The 15745-nt window shown below is 37.7% G+C and overlaps 1 protein-coding gene across 5 annotated transcripts in view; it reads right to left on the reverse strand.

The window, feature by feature from the left end:
- EPHA7 (EPH receptor A7) overlaps positions 1–15745 on the reverse strand; it is a 170443-nt gene that overhangs the window by 13268 nt on the left and 141430 nt on the right. For 3 of the 5 annotated variants that reach the window (XM_037392607.1, XM_037392604.1, XM_037392603.1), the window contains exons 11-17: positions 13366–13551; positions 12726–12787; positions 11551–11760; positions 10318–10467; positions 5530–5723; positions 4259–4414; positions 958–3075 (exon numbers count right to left, since the gene is read on the reverse strand). In XM_037392607.1, coding sequence (XP_037248504.1) covers positions 2961–3075; positions 4259–4414; positions 5530–5723; positions 10318–10467; positions 11551–11760; positions 12726–12787; positions 13366–13551 — 1073 coding nt within the window. In that variant the 3' untranslated portion in view covers positions 958–2960. Of the gene's footprint in view, positions 1–957; positions 3076–4258; positions 4415–5529; positions 5724–10317; positions 10468–11550; positions 11761–12725; positions 12788–13365; positions 13552–15745 lie in introns of those variants that run through there. The other 2 variants (XM_037392608.1, XM_037392606.1) reach the window with 2 other exon arrangements.

Consider the following 15745-nt stretch of genomic DNA (forward strand, 5'->3'; position numbering starts at 1 on the left):
AACATCAACATGTTGCTGCTCTACCAGCTACAAACCCATTTACATGCATGTGCTCTAAAATCGCAGTAATGTTCTGAACAGATAGATGGGAGTATTGATAGCGATTGTGCTTTCTGGGTCTACTCTACCACTTTCAAACGTGTAAAAATCTGTGGCAACATTAAGGCAGTCAAGGTGTATAGATGAATGCTAAAACATATTTACTATTCAAAGAAGATGGCTTAAATCAAACAAGGAAAAATAAGGAAGAAATACCATTAGGGCCCTCACTTTTGCATGTGGGATCCCAGGTCACCACGCACGCTTTGAGGCCTCTGTGCTTCAGAACATTGACGGAACAAGTCCTAAAGGTGAAGCCTGGCCTCAAGTCTCCTGCAGCTAGGGTTAGTGGGTTCTCAGCAATACCAGCATTGCTGCATCGCACCTTTAAACACCGAGCCCTCAGAAACAATAGCCGAGATTTATGAGGAAGCAGGTGTCTGAATTTAAGCCCCCTAAATTCACAGCTGGGTGCCTAAAGCAGCAGCAAAACTGACAAGCACCCTGTGCAGCTGCCCACAGATGCTCACCCCAGTACTGAGGCACTTAGCATTTGTTTCTACACAAAACGGATGTTTATTAATTAAGGGTGTTCCAACGGCTACTCAAAGTGCCTTGGCCGAGTGCTTGTTTGCACTAATTTCAATATCGGGCATGCAGTCTACTCTGCGTCTTACTTCTACAGTGTTTCTAGAAAATTAATTTTAATAGTTAAAAAACCATCTTGAGCTGCATACATGAAAATAACTCCATTTCTACTGAATGACAATCTAATATGAAATAAGAATATTCACCTTTTTTTCTTACTCTGCCCAAATCCAGGCAATAAATTAGGCTTCTCAGCATGACTGTAAAGTGCTGTGAATTGTATAAACAATCATATATGGACACTGAAAAATAACCCTTATGCACATTGCATTATAGTTCCAAAAATATATTTACAGTCTATTACAAAGATTACAAATGGAAGTGTCTATGTAACGGGATTATGCTAGTTAAAAGCTTTTTACAGATTTTCTTCAACAAAGGCAGGGGGGACAAAAAAATTAGTATAACCAAACTGATTTTTCTAATGAAACAAATAAATAAAATGACAAATATAACACTGTACAGTGATCTAAAAGGGGGGAGAAAAAAGGAGGGGAGAAATGATGCATTTAAGTTTTTGATAACTATCTTTGGTCCTAAATGTGGGAAAACACATTATGTAGCACTGAATATACATGTTTGTTTGTGATGCTCTGCAAGTAAAATAGAAAAATATAGTGCATTTTCAATGTATTCAGAGCTCACTACACATAAACGTGTGTACAAAACAAGACAGTATAAATAAAATTTACAAGTTTTACAAAGGAACATTTACAGGGTTTTTCTTTTGTTTTTATTTTTTTTGTGTGGATGCCCACATTATCAAACAAGACCAATTTATGACTGATCCCTGGGATCTTTCTCTATCAAAATCAATAGAAGCAGCCCAATTCTCTTTGGAAGTACAGCATTTCATTGCTGGGGTAGTTCACAATTTTCAGATTTCTTTTAAAGCTTTTCTCTCTGGTTCATATACATTCCTGCAATATCCGTAAAGACCTCGTTCATTATTGCTTACGGTAGTTAAATGTTTTAATCAAACAAAATTCATATATAGGTGTGTAAAAAGATATTCCATTCAGCAACTATTCTTGCATCTGTGTTCCTGATGAGCGAGTTGTGTCTGTGCGAGCACACATATGCATGTTTCTTCAGAGCAGCAAAAGCTTGTAAAAAACCTGAAAATTTTGAACTGCCCCTTGCCTCATGCTCTACAGTTCTCATATAAAATCTATGTCCTTATTCTGACAGCTGGACTGCATACAGCTTAAACTCATACAAAATATATGCCAGCTATTTCTCTCAGATTTGCTAATGCAGAGTATTGAAAAAAAATGTGGTGTGCTCAGATTAAATGGTTTAGATAACACTGGAGAACTGCATCCATGTTCTGAGACACGCCTACAATCACTTGTCCATTCAATGCAGTGTCCCAGCAAGTTTACAGTTGAAGATCTATGTCTTAGAGTATATCTCACTTTAACTCTAGTCCATTAAAATCATCTTGCAAACAATTTGCTAAAAGTGCCTAGAACTACTTAGGGGTCATTATTGCTTTTCCTTTTTTTTTTTTTTTTTTTTTTTTTCCTCTTTTATTTTCTTTTAAAAGATAGTATATGTGTAACCTTAAAAAATTCTTTAAAAAATATCAGAGCTCTTGGCAACTTGCATTTTCCTGACTCCCTGCCAATTAGCTAGCCATGTCAATACGGTACTGATTTAACAAAAGTAAATGGCACAAAAGGATACCAAAGTTTGGACAGATATACATTGCTTGGTCATGCTTCTTAAATCTCTAGAAACTCAAATAATCCTTCAGAGGTACCCAGTGTAGTAATGTGTCATAGAATTAGCACTAAAAAGGTCCAAAGATATAAACATCATACTAAAAGAAAGTCTTTATGAAGAATAAACACAAATGATTAAAAAAAGATTCAGAAATCACAGATTTAAGGAAAATATTTTGTTGAATTCAACAATAATATCATGATTTTATCTGACAAATATATTCTTTTTTAAATTTTTATGTACATTTAAAAAGTCTATTAGATAAAAAGGAGGTTAGAGAGCTCAAGGTGTTTGTATGTTTATTCAGGTAGTACTTTGTTTATTGTCACTGCTGTTTTCCTTGCCACCACTGGTGGATCCTAATTCCCTTTTCATAAATTCTGGTGGCACTTAGGAGTTCAAGTCTGTAGGTGCTTCTTGTAGCTCTTCTATTCACTGCAGGAAGGACCCAGGAAATCAAGTGTCTTCTAGCAGCACTTCATATATACTGAAGGCCAGTGCTGTTCTCTCAGTCTGTCACCTCCCTCATAAGGGAGAAATGTCTATCACACTTGGATGCCAGTGCCGTGTAAATGTAGCATTTGTGCTCTCATAGTCTGAATGCTGCTCATGATTTTCTTTTGATGACCAACCAACGTGATCCCTAAACTCATCACATCCCTGGGGAAGATAAATGCGTACATTGTTAATTTTTCAACTTAGACTGCTATTGTATGGTATTCAACTGTGAGTCAAAGCTACGTAGTGGTCTGGGCTACAGGTTTCTAACATTGAAGCTATACTGGAACCTCAGCTCAGTACTATGAAGTTCATATAGGCACTGCTCAACTTCTCAGCAAGGAGTGCAATTATATGGCAAATGTCATGTAATTACACTGCATGTGTCTCCACATCTGAGAATGAGGCCAGTAAGTTTTGCGCTATGATAATCTTTTGTTGGGGTTTTTAAGGACAACCGAAGAAAGAGACACTTCTCTTGTAAAATACCTTGGGTGGCTTTCAGGACAAAGTTAGGTACAAAACCAAGACTTTGGGAATCACATTCTGCTTCCTAAAGAGATGCCAGGAGAAACCCTTTGCATAGTGGCCCGTTCCCATCATGCAAATGAAAAAGGAGCAGCCGGTTCAGTTCCACTGCTACTAGTGCTACTGACCTAGTAGAAGCTTGTGGGCTCTGATGACATTCCCAAGCTATAGGCTGAGACCTCTAGTGATACCAGGCAGATAACAGTAGGGTTGCAAACTTGAGAATATTCTTTTTAGAAACTTGTTTAGAAACCCACTGCCCTCTATAAGAGGAATTACATGTGTTTGGCAGCCATCAGAACAAGAATATTGTTTGCAGGGTGCCAAGAAGACCTGTTTAAGATGGCAGTACCAATACAGGCCATGCTTGCCTTCAGAAAATTGTTTTGCTTCTATAGACTTTTATCTTGATGCAAAGTCATTTCTTGCAGGACACAGGCAACCCCCAGCCAATTCGAAGAAAATTCCACATCTTCCTAGTACGTGTCTGGAAAAAGGTCAGGTAGTGGAGGCAAAAGTGGTTATTTTCCTATAAATACATACTTCAAAATGGGCCACATTCTTCCTCAGATTCTAGCCATTTGGTGTTTTTTTAATTGGCCTCAAAAGCAGGGAAAGAAGTGATGCTACACATAGGTAGCAGGGCATTTGCCCTTTCATGGGATGCTCTAATATAACACCATCAGCTGCTAAACCAGCTGGCTTAATCCCAAGTACCATGTTTGTACTCAGGATAAAGTTTTAGAGTTGAACATTGTGTATTATTTTACCTAGAAATTCCCTAAATGCACGTTAAACATGTCCAGTACTAACTTACTCAATAGTCATCCTGGCAACTGATTCAAGAGAGTTGTAGCCTGCTGCTGTGAAATTATCCTTATATCTTTCCATCTTAATAGCTTGTAACCATTCGCCTACGGAGCAGAAAGTGGTAAAATCGGGAGTGTTCTGGTCCAGAAGAGGGCTAATTGGTCTACGGAGAAGGAAAAAGGAAAGTAAGTTGTTTCCAAAGAGAGTAAAACATCAGGGAGTATTTAGCAAGGTGAGAGTCAAATAAGTTTGGGGTACTAAAAATGTCAAGAGTAGAAAGTAATAGGCCTTTATACACAGCTTAGGTTATTCTGTGAGTAGCTTTTGACTGCTCTGTAGCTCACAACATATACTTCCTAAGCTTATTCACGTAAAAGATGAAAAGTCAGAGTGAGCAAAATCTGCCTAGTGGACTATTGTTACTAACAGAAAATCAACCTTATTACCTAGCATGACAGCAGCTGCAACTAAAGTTGCTGAGTAAAAAAAAGATGCTATTCTTTTAAGCATCTTGGAAAATATAGTAGTATCTATTCCCATTATTCAATTGGATGGGACAAAACAAAGACAAGGAAAGAGCAGAGACACAAAGTAAGTTGCTTAAGGTCACACAGGAAATCAGGCAGTAGAAGAACTGGGAGTAGAGTACAGGCCAGTTGATTCCCTAGTGTAGTGATCTAGCTAACTGATCAAAAGATTACCACAATCAAATAATTCACCTGAAATTTATGAAGAAGCCATTAAAATCTACACCATGAAATACAATGAGATGCAATCACTGAAAGGAGTTAAAAGCCAGAAAATGAAAGGTAAAAATCTAGAGTGTAGCATGTCAAAGTACATTGGCCAAGAATGAGTACGATTAATTACTATTTCTACTGTAGCAGTTCTTAGGGCAAGGGATACATCATATAAAACTACAGTAACTCATGATCCTTGCCCTCCAGACTTCACAACTTTAAGAAATAAGGAAAACAAAGACTGCTAGTGGTGAAAGTGTGGAAAGCGTGATGAGCAGGCAGTAGTTTACTGAGAAATGTGTTAGTTCCAAGTTATTTACTTTATTTTGGTTATTTTTTTAAGAAAGTCCTTTTTGGCTTTGTTCAGCATGGTAAAAAAAGAAGGGCAAATGAGGGAAGGGAAGAACAGGGAACAGAAGGAAGGAGGAACTGTGAGACACACATGGAGTAAGTGTGAACTGGGAGCAGCCACCAAGCAGAACATCCAGAACCCAGCCACATGCACCATCATAAGAACACACACTAGAGCTTTTCTTACCTGCTACAGGTTCCCAGTGGGGTTTTCAAGCTGTTTGGGTTTCTAATCATTTTGTCCAGAATACCAACTATCTGCTCAAACTTCGGCCTTTCACCACGTTCCTTCTGCCAACAATCTAGCATCAGCTGGTGCAGTCCTGCTGGGCAATCCATGGGTGCTGGCAAACGATAGCCTTCTTCGATTGCTTTTATAACCTAGTAGCCAACATAGTTAATTTTTCATCAAGGGATATTTAAACATATATATTGCTACTCAGTACAATAAATAATAAAAAAAAATAAACCCCCAGAAAATCAATAAACTAAAATTTTCCATCAGTGTTGCAAAAATATGACTGTTGTTTTGACACTAGCCTTCCTGTTTTCAAATAATTTCCCTGACTTTATCTTTGGCCTTCTTACACATATTCTTCTATATGTGCAGAGCGCAGCTGTATTACCTAGTCAGGTGAGCAGTGGGGAACAACAATTAAATTCACCGAGAGAGCAAAAGATAGATTGATAAATGGAGTTATTTCAGACAGCATTATTACTTGCCCCAAGGCTTTTGTGAAAGAGTGTGTGGTAGAACCAACTGTCTCGTAAATGGATAGGGATCTATGCATGCACATATAAAATACAAAAAGCCTGAAGATACTACAAAAGGATCCAAGAAAAATGTTTAGCAGACAGAAATTGTTAGGGGGAAAAATGTTGTATTCTATGTCTAGCCATGTTATATTAATGATAAAGTAGCAGGAATGTGCCACGTGAGAGAGGAAGACCTGGCTGAATGGTATTTTAATATATCACCTAAAGAGAAAATTAGTTTTAATAAGAGATGCTGTTAGATGATGATGTGATTGGAGCAGAACATAAATGTCTGAACCAAGAATTACACCCACCCAATTGACTTCCTTAGCCAAGTCTATTTGGATTTAAGCAAAAAATAAAAATGGGTAAAGTAAAATCACAGGAAACTGCTGTAAACCTTGAGGGCAGGATAAGAAAGCACATCAGGAAGCAAGGCAGATAAGAAAGGCTTGCGAAAAAGGGCCAAAACACCATTCATGGGGGATTTCAAGCACACTGACATTGACTGACATAGCAGTATTAGAATTGCTAAGGAAGGGTGCTTGCTCCTGAAGGGTAGTGCATAGGACTGTCTTCTTCCTCAGTTTGTACAGAAAGCAAGATCATAAGCTGTTCTGGATGTAGCCCTAGGAAGTAGATCTGGTATAATAAATAAAGTTGATGAATATCCGGGTTTAGTGAAAATAAACTCAGATGGAAAATATTCCATAGGTTGTATGAGAAAATGTAAAAACAGTGTACTGCAAAGCAGACAAAACTGCAAAGAATACAAAATGACCTTCAAAAAGCTGGCTGCAGTCCATAATTGTATCAAAACATTTTGCAGAAAGTAAGTGTTGTGAACAGAGAAGACATAGCCCGGTGGTAGGGCACTTACTGCAGGTTTACGTCACAGAATGTCCTTCCAATCTCATGGAAGTTGCTCCATCTCTTTGGGCCTTGGCTTTCTATCTGAACATTTAGAATAGACAATACTGTCCTACAACTCAAAAATGATGGAGAAATATTAAATTCCTGCAGCAACAGCCACACTTTGAAGAATGAGTGTGATGACCGTTTAGAGACAGTGAAGCTATCTGTCAGAGAAGGTGAGGATAGAGGTTTTATGCAGAACAGGGCCATTAGAAAAACAGGACTATATAGGAAAGAATATATTGAAAGTAAAATGTAAGATCTTTTAGAGCAGTATTAAGAGGGAAAACAAAAGAATGGCTCCTTATGCTTGAAGCAGCCGTGGAACAAAAGTGACAAATAAGCTACAGTGTGTATAGGACAACTGGTATGCTATGCAAAGTAACGCAGGAATTTCTGACCTAGAAGGTAAAAGGTATTAAACGCTTTGTGCATACTACATATGATTTACTACAAACAAAGCTTAAGAGGTCAGAAGGAAGAGACCACCAATAAGGAGTGAAAAAGTATCTGAAAGCAACAGCAAAACCACCACCAAAATATCTATGACCGTTAGAACTGGCAAGCCATGTAGGTAAGACTAAATCCAAGAGTGTACACAATAGTGAAAACATGAATGAAAGGATCATGAACAGGACCTTTTCACATTCACTACAATCTTCAGAGAAACCTGAAGAGAGGTTAGGATCAAGATGGTGATATTATTTTTCAAAAGTTTTTGAGGATACTGCAGAATCAGCTTTTTTGATGTGTATTCTGAGCAAGAAGGATGTAACTGGGAAATATAAAATAATGAGCTAGCTAGAGATGGGTGGAACTGCTGAGAATATCTAAAACACTGGAAAAACATTGTGAAATATAGACTAGGAAAGGTTTGGGGGTTTGGGTTTTTGTTTGTTTGTTTGTTTAAGTTTATACAAAACTTGGGCACAGGTGTCTAATCTGCTAAGAAAGGTGGAGGTGGGGTTCCAAAAAATCAGTACTCTGAGATAATGAAACAGATGCAGGATTTATTTTTTTTTTTTTTAAATAAGCAAGGCTACAAGGAGAACACAGCTGGAGTTCTTACTAATAGAACTGAGTTATATTATTTACACTTCCCATAATTTGTTTTCCAATTTCTGCTTTTGCTGCAAAAAGAAAAGGTGACACTGCTCTGTTAAGAGTCAAGTATGCTTTTATCATAATCAGGCTATCTGAGGATGTAAAGTAGATGAGAAGAGGGCCAGGTCGGTTCACCATATATACTGGTTGCCAACGAAGAACTATTAAATAAGAGTAATTGGATCAGACAACATAATGTTATCACTCTGCTTCTTGTTATATAATAATATTAAATAATAATAATAATGGTAATAAATCCAGGTGTAGGTAAAAGAAAAAATACGTAAGCCTAAGCTCTTGCCCCTTTCTGAAAAGCTGATGTGCACTAGGGTCAATAACTGAACGAGGGTAAGAACCAGCAAACACTGGAAGTCTAATAGGAGAACAGGGTAAAGCGCAGCAGTTTGAGGGCTACTGTTACCAGCAAGGGTTAAACTGAGGGGAGCCCACTGTTCAGAGAGGTTGAGGGAACGCTGTGTATCTGTGCTCTACCCGCAGTGCCTCTGTGGGGAGCTTCTAGGATGAGTGTTCTTCTGGTGTACCCTAGTTCCAGGCTGCTGCTAAAGGGAGGACTTTTGCTTAAAAAGATACCTCAACACAAATTTGTACCCTCCATCAGTTTAAAACAATGACTTAAAAGAAGAGGGGCAGAATGAAAGAAATGCCATCTAAAGACCTGAAGTCAGGGAGACATATTTTTTAGGAGATCTAATCTGGTCTATGACTATACCCACATCCAATTTTAGGCAAAATGATACACGTCAGATATATAAACTGCCTGAGTATATATGCAAAATTTAAATAAACATATTTAGCATTTTTCATTCCAGCTAAATACTCCCATTGGTAACTGTGAAGGAGAATAACTAACTAATCATAAGATTTTTCTAAATTTTTTGCATCATAAATTGATCTAGGGGATTGGTAGGATGTGCGCATGTTTTGGAAGGACACGTTTGAAGATCACAGCATACAAGAATATTTGACATTATTTTACCAAGCAATTGATTAACCTTTTAACTATGTGCTACTGAAGATTATCACGTAAGATTCTAAAAAGAAATGAAACTGCAAGAAGTGGTAATTTTTTTGTTTTATGAAAAAGGTTCAGTCATGCACTTTACTTCCAGTTTCCAATGGAGGGCATATTTTTCAAAATCCAACAAGAAACATGAAAATACCAAAATTTCTCCCATATTTAAAAGTTTTTCCTTATTGTTCCCTGAAAGATAGGTAAGGTTTGCCTTTGAGGCATCATATATTTCTGTCAGACTTCTTTTATGTTTGAATCTAGTACAGAAGGAAGGTGTCAAAAGAAATGAAACTCTACTGGGTGTCTAGGGAATGTAAATATTTCTCTTTCTCTGCCCCAAGGACTTGTTTGCCCATATTTTGACAGTCCATGAAATCTTTGACACTGAGACCTGTCAAATATTAACAACTTTGCACTGTGCCAAACTGACTCATCATTTACACTTTTATCTTTTTTTTTCCAACTTTGATGTCGATCATTCGATCAAAAAATAAAATAATAAAAAAACCCACACTCAAGCCCCTGACCTGAAGAACTTTAAATGAGACACTTTCTGACATCTTTCTCACCTGCATGGCTTTTTGCTGTGTACCTTCTATACTAATAGATACTCTTGTCAGAAATCAAGATTAACACCCATCTGTTCTATTACTGCTGACCTGTTGCTCTGGGTCATATTTTATGCAAACAAGGATATTGTTAAATCAGCATAATTAACTTGAAAATGCCGAAGTAGGTCATTACCTGCCACTCAGAGTTTTAACAACTTTTTTCAACTGATTAAACATTGCTCTGAGGTTCAGAAACCTCAGATTTATTTTTTATTGGAAAAAAATATAATTCTTTCTATGCTTAAGTGTAATAAAGTGAAGAGCACATAGTATTATTTTTGATTTTCCAATTTTACTTGATAGTCGAGAGAGAGACCTACAACATCCCAATGATGGAAGAACAATCTAGAGATGTAGGTAAAAAGTGAAAGCTTTATAGCTTTTTCATTTTGTGAGAACCCTAAGGTATTCTGATAAATCTTATTTCTAAACCAACATTTTATGTATGTATAGTGAAACACATATGTATGTGTTTACAATATGTCATTTTTGTTTTACTAACACATGCTCAGACACACACACACACAAGCTCACAAACAGACAAAGTATAACCTACATCTTGATTTGACATGTCCCAGTAAGGCCGTTCTCCGTAAGACATTACTTCCCACATAACAATTCCATAACTCCACACATCGCTGGCTGATGTAAACTTGCGGTACTGGATAGCTTCTGGAGCTGTCCATCTCACTGGAATTTTTCCACCCTATGACCAAAAAAAAAAAAAAAGAAAAAAAAAAAAGAAAAGAAGAAGAAAATTTTCATTTTTCTTCACAAAATTTCCATACAATCTTCCATAGAGTACATTGACAATTATTTCCATCAACATCAAAAGCAGCACTTATATCATCTACTATAGCTGATCGATTGCAGAACTTTCAGAGCAGTCTGTGGAAGTTTAGGCTCTTAAAACACTTGGACCATAGAAACTTAGATACCTGTCTAAGCTAAGTTGGCTGCATTTCTCTGTAAGTGCTTCTCTCTCCATTGATTTTAAGGGGCTGCTTAGATGTCTGATTTACAGTAGTCATTTAACTCCTGGCTGGCTGAAGCTAGGTGACGGGAACCTCATCCTGTGCATATAAATCCCGCTGACTTGTCATACAGCTCCTCTGAAATCGTGGTCTGACATTTTTAAACCAGGATCCCACTTAGAGCCCAGTGGCAGGAGTGACAGCCGTGAATGCTGGTGCAGTTTCCTGATCCGTGCGCCTGTTGGAGCAGATTCCAGGGGCCCCTCCTTCCCTCAGCATGAGAAAACAAGCACAGCAGGCCTCACGGGCGGGAAAGTGGAGCTGGCTCAACAAAAGAATAAAGAGCATAGTGTGCCCAATGAATGCTTATTTAAGAAAAGCGTCCCACCCAAAAGCAAGGGAAAACACAGGAGTTGAGCTTTGTCACAGTCTAGCCTCAAGCTAGTCAACATTTTGGTGAGATAAAACCTAGTCTGAAAAATAGTAATAGCTTACAAGTATTTTAATTGACTCATAGTAAATGAGATGATTAAAATTTTTAGGGGTAAAACCTCTGTATTTTTTCAAACAGAAAATCATGAGGAAGGGAATAATGAGATACCATGCAAAATTTTTAGATTTTATTAAGTAAAAATGTATGTTCTTGTGAAAATATCAGTCCCTAATTAGAGCTAGATTCCGGCAGAAACTCTTTTCCTTTTCACTGATTAACATTTCTCAAGCAATGAACGTATTTCTCTTATTTATACTCTCCAGAAGATACACTTCTTAATAACCACATCTCAAAGCTATGAAAACCCATTGATTTCTCTTACAGTAGTAGTGTAGACAGCCTCTGGATCATCTTCTATAACTCTGGAAAGGCCAAAGTCTGACACTTTACAAACAAGGTTGCTGTTGACAAGAATATTGCGTGCTGCAAGATCCCTGTGTACATATCCCATATCGGCCAAATATCTCATTCCAGCAGCAATTCCTCTCAACATTCCCACCAGCTGAATGACTGTAAATTGCCCGTCATGTTTCTGGAGGGAAGAAAGGAGCAGCAATTCTTGTTAGTATAGCTGAGAAGAGAAATAACAGTTAGTTTCACAACTTTAGCTTTCTACTTATTTACTACTTCTGTGGCAATTCATCCTGGGGCAAAGAAACTCACTTCATACACAAGTTTTATTTTCTTCAGAGATAAAAAAGTACATCCCGTTAAGAAACGTGTAAGTAGCTAATGTACTAGAAGGAACAAAACTTGCTAATCATAAATTTCTGGCTAAGTCCTGGCAAGACTTTTGTAAGAGAGATCACTTGATGCACAGCTCTTTATAGTTTGCCTATATGCTCTTAATCTCTCAGCATAATTATGTGTATCAAAATAAGAACTACCTCCTTTTGGAACACTAGCTACTGAAAATGTTATGCATAGCTTGGAATTTATCAATCGATCATAATCTTTCTGTTCTCTACACAGTGTTTATACATCATCTCTGTACACCTGGTAAGGAGTCAGAATGGGCCCGTCCAGAACACACACTCAAAAAATGCTAAATTGCTGTGAACTTGCATTTCTTTTTCCTTTGTTCTTCTCTTAAATACAACCATAATTCAATTAGGGATTCTTGTGTGCTGATTTCCACCATGTTGATACAATAAAATTCTGCTCCCAAAACGCAGAAGACTGGGCTTCAGGTATCAGCGGTTTTTACTTCAGCTGGTGGCAATAATAAAACCCACCATGTCTATGCCACATTAAATGACTCCAATTCCTACAATGTTCCCATGCGATTCTGTCTGATCCTCTCATTTCGGAAATAACGTAGAGAACTGCTAGTATTCATCAAGCTCCATTTTAGCCTGAAAATAATATTAATTATATGAATATCATGCATGCATACATATATGTGCACATATATAAACCCATGTTTTTAAAAGTGACAATACATAATATATACATCACTTAAAATATGTCTATATATGTTTTCATTTTGGTACTCACCCTAAGAAATGCATCTAAGGCCCCATTCTCCATGTATTCTATTACAATCATGACTGGTTTCCCTAGGGAAAAAAATAAAACCAAAAAAAGACCGATTTTGTTTGAAAAAACTGTAACATAAATGGAGTGCCTTTTTTTGATAAAACACACGTTATTCCTTTGAAGGACTGAACCATTGAGACAATGAGTATTTCTGAGGCCTCCAGCACTGTTACTGAGCTCTAATAAGTCCATAAATATCTGCATGGAACATGGTCTTGATTCACAAAATTAAACCATACAAATCAAAATGTCAGTGTGTTCTCCTAACTCATGCTGTGTGAACGGGACTCTGCAATAATGACACTTCAGATAATATGAAAGGACATAAGAAACCTTATCTCTCTGCATGGTCTTTGAGGCTAAATGAAACTAGAAAAATAATATATTTCGAAGTACTTCATCTTTTAATCAGGCGTGCATCTTAATTTTTTCCTCAGGTTGTAGCACAACACAATATTGTTTTAGTTAGTTACGCATCAGGAGAAAATCCATTAGGAGTGTGCAGCCTGTTTATAATTTGAATCTTTGACCATGAATAAGCTAACGTAATTTCTGCCATTATGTTGTTATTTGACTGATAGATCAAGCTGCTGCTTACCTCTGGTAACGACCCCTTCTAAGTGAACAACGTTGGGGTGGTCAAACTGCCCCATGATGCTTGCTTCGCACAGGAAATCTCTCCTTTGCTTTTCAGTGTAGCCAACTTTCAGAGTTTTTATGGCTACCGCAACATCTCTCTTGCCAGGAAGCTTTAGACGCCCACTGCACACTTCACCGAACTCTCCTAAAATGAAGTAAATCGATGCTGAGTTACTCCGACTATAATATCAATATTCTCTTTATGCCTTGATGCAACTAGCTGCCTAAGTGTGTGTTTAAATTTAACATGGGAATGTTCACATTTGAAATGGGTTACTTAGGAATGCAGACAGGCACGTGCTTTAAATTAATTGCTGACTATGTACCTTGCAGAGTAAAACACTTCACGTTAAGCCATGTTACTTGAATCTTTTAGAAGACTTGTTAGTAATTTGTTACATTTTTTCAAAAATAGAAAATAAAAATGAAGTGGCTTCCATAAGAAAATACTATTATAGACTTAGTAATACCATTTCTAAGTGAAAACGTCTTTCTGTTCTACATGGTTTCCTTGCTATCTTTAGATCTGATGGTTTTTTTTCTTTCAAAAGGCAGCTCTTTCATAGCTGCCTTTAATTTAACATCGTTACAGTGTTAAATGAAGCACTACCTTCAAGCAGCTTAATTTACTTTCCAGATTATGAAATGATAGGTGTGACTTAAAATAATTCTGTTACATTAAACAAACCCAATCAAATGCTGGAAGTTTGTAAAAGGTTCTAAACCAGCAGACAATTGGAACCTGAAGAAGCATGTGAGAAAAAATGGCCAAATAGCCAGCAAGAATACTTTAAAAAAAAGCCTTAACAACCTTAATTTGGGAGAGAAGTAACTGGACTCCATTGGACAGGAAAGAGGATGGAAGCATGCAAGGCGTGGAGATGAATGGCAGTACAGCTACGTCACTATTATTAGAGATTGTAAAAGATTTAAGGATTGTCCCTTGCCTCACAGCCATGTCACAAGAAAGAGAAAGACAGACCCCCTAATCTGTAACCAGGAAGAAAAATCTTTTGGGATATATAGGAGAAAAGGGTAGTAATATATTGGATACAGAGGAGCATCTCTTCAAAAAGAGAAAGATTCATTTTTTATTTAATTTAACAATCTGGTACTTTGCACCAGAAATATATAAAATATTTAACAATCTGGTACTTTGCAGATCTATCTGGACTATGGAAGTTATAGATCCATCCCTCCTCCAAATCACATCAAATCTGAAATTTATTTCCTGCATGCCTGTGGAGTGCCTTCACATCAAGCTGTTGAGTATACACGAGTATGCAGACACACCTAAATCCAAGACATGTTTTAGGGTGAGTGCTGAAAAAACTGATTGAATTAGGAAAGACTAACACAGAGAGTTTGATTAGAGAATCCCTTTGGGACACACACTGAGGGCCTGATAAACCTGGTGGGATCAAGACTTCAGTGCTCATACACACAGGCAAGGTATCTGGCTAGCAGTGGAGAGAGGTATGCTTGGAAACGGGGCTCAGTGCCTGAAGAGGTAGATGCTGAGGTGTCCTAACAGATGAGTTCTGAGAAATCTTGTTTAGGGTCCCGTCTTCGTTCTAACACTACTGCTTTCCTGTCACCCTCAACAGCAGAGCTTAGAGAAAGAAAAAAGCAGTACCTAGGCCTCAGCTTCACAGTTCTCCAACCAGAAGTGTAGAACTTGGACCGAACCTTAATATTTCCAATCGACTTGCTCGGTCAAATCTTCCCTCAGCGTGGCTCATTTTATGAGTCTCATAGGAGATGACTGCATACAGAACTGAATTCCTCTCCCTCCTGTTTTACACTAGATAAATTAAGGTTAGCTCAGATCAGCTCCACATACCTCTCGTAACACCGTGCTGTACCTGAGATAATCAGCCAGATAGAGTACAACCATTCCTGCCCGTACTGGTGAGGCACTAGCCCAAACCATCCTTGGGCACTGGAGTTGTGGTCTGAATATCCACGTCATAGCTATGAATACCATGAGGCATAGTTGTTAAATACATAGCAACTGGCTACTCATGCCCTTAGCCTGGTGCCTTAACTTCTCTCCTGCACTTCACTAACAATATGGATGACTATTAATGAATTCAGAACTCACCTCACTCACAGTTTCTAGCCACAAGAACTTACTAAAGGATAACAGTTTTCTCTAGTAGTACCTTCCAAAATTGTTTTTGTTCCATGCTGAACACAAGATGCGAGTATAAGAGTGTGTGTGTGTGATACTTCAGAGCCAGGTAATTAGGATACTTGGCACAGGAGACACTAAAGCTAAACTCCTTTCCAGCTCTCTGTGATCTGATTTTGATTTACTTCCAAAAGCAGATCACTCA

This window comes from Falco rusticolus, chromosome 6, assembly GCF_015220075.1.
Source record: "Falco rusticolus isolate bFalRus1 chromosome 6, bFalRus1.pri, whole genome shotgun sequence".
Lineage (NCBI taxonomy): Eukaryota > Metazoa > Chordata > Aves > Falconiformes > Falconidae > Falco > Falco rusticolus.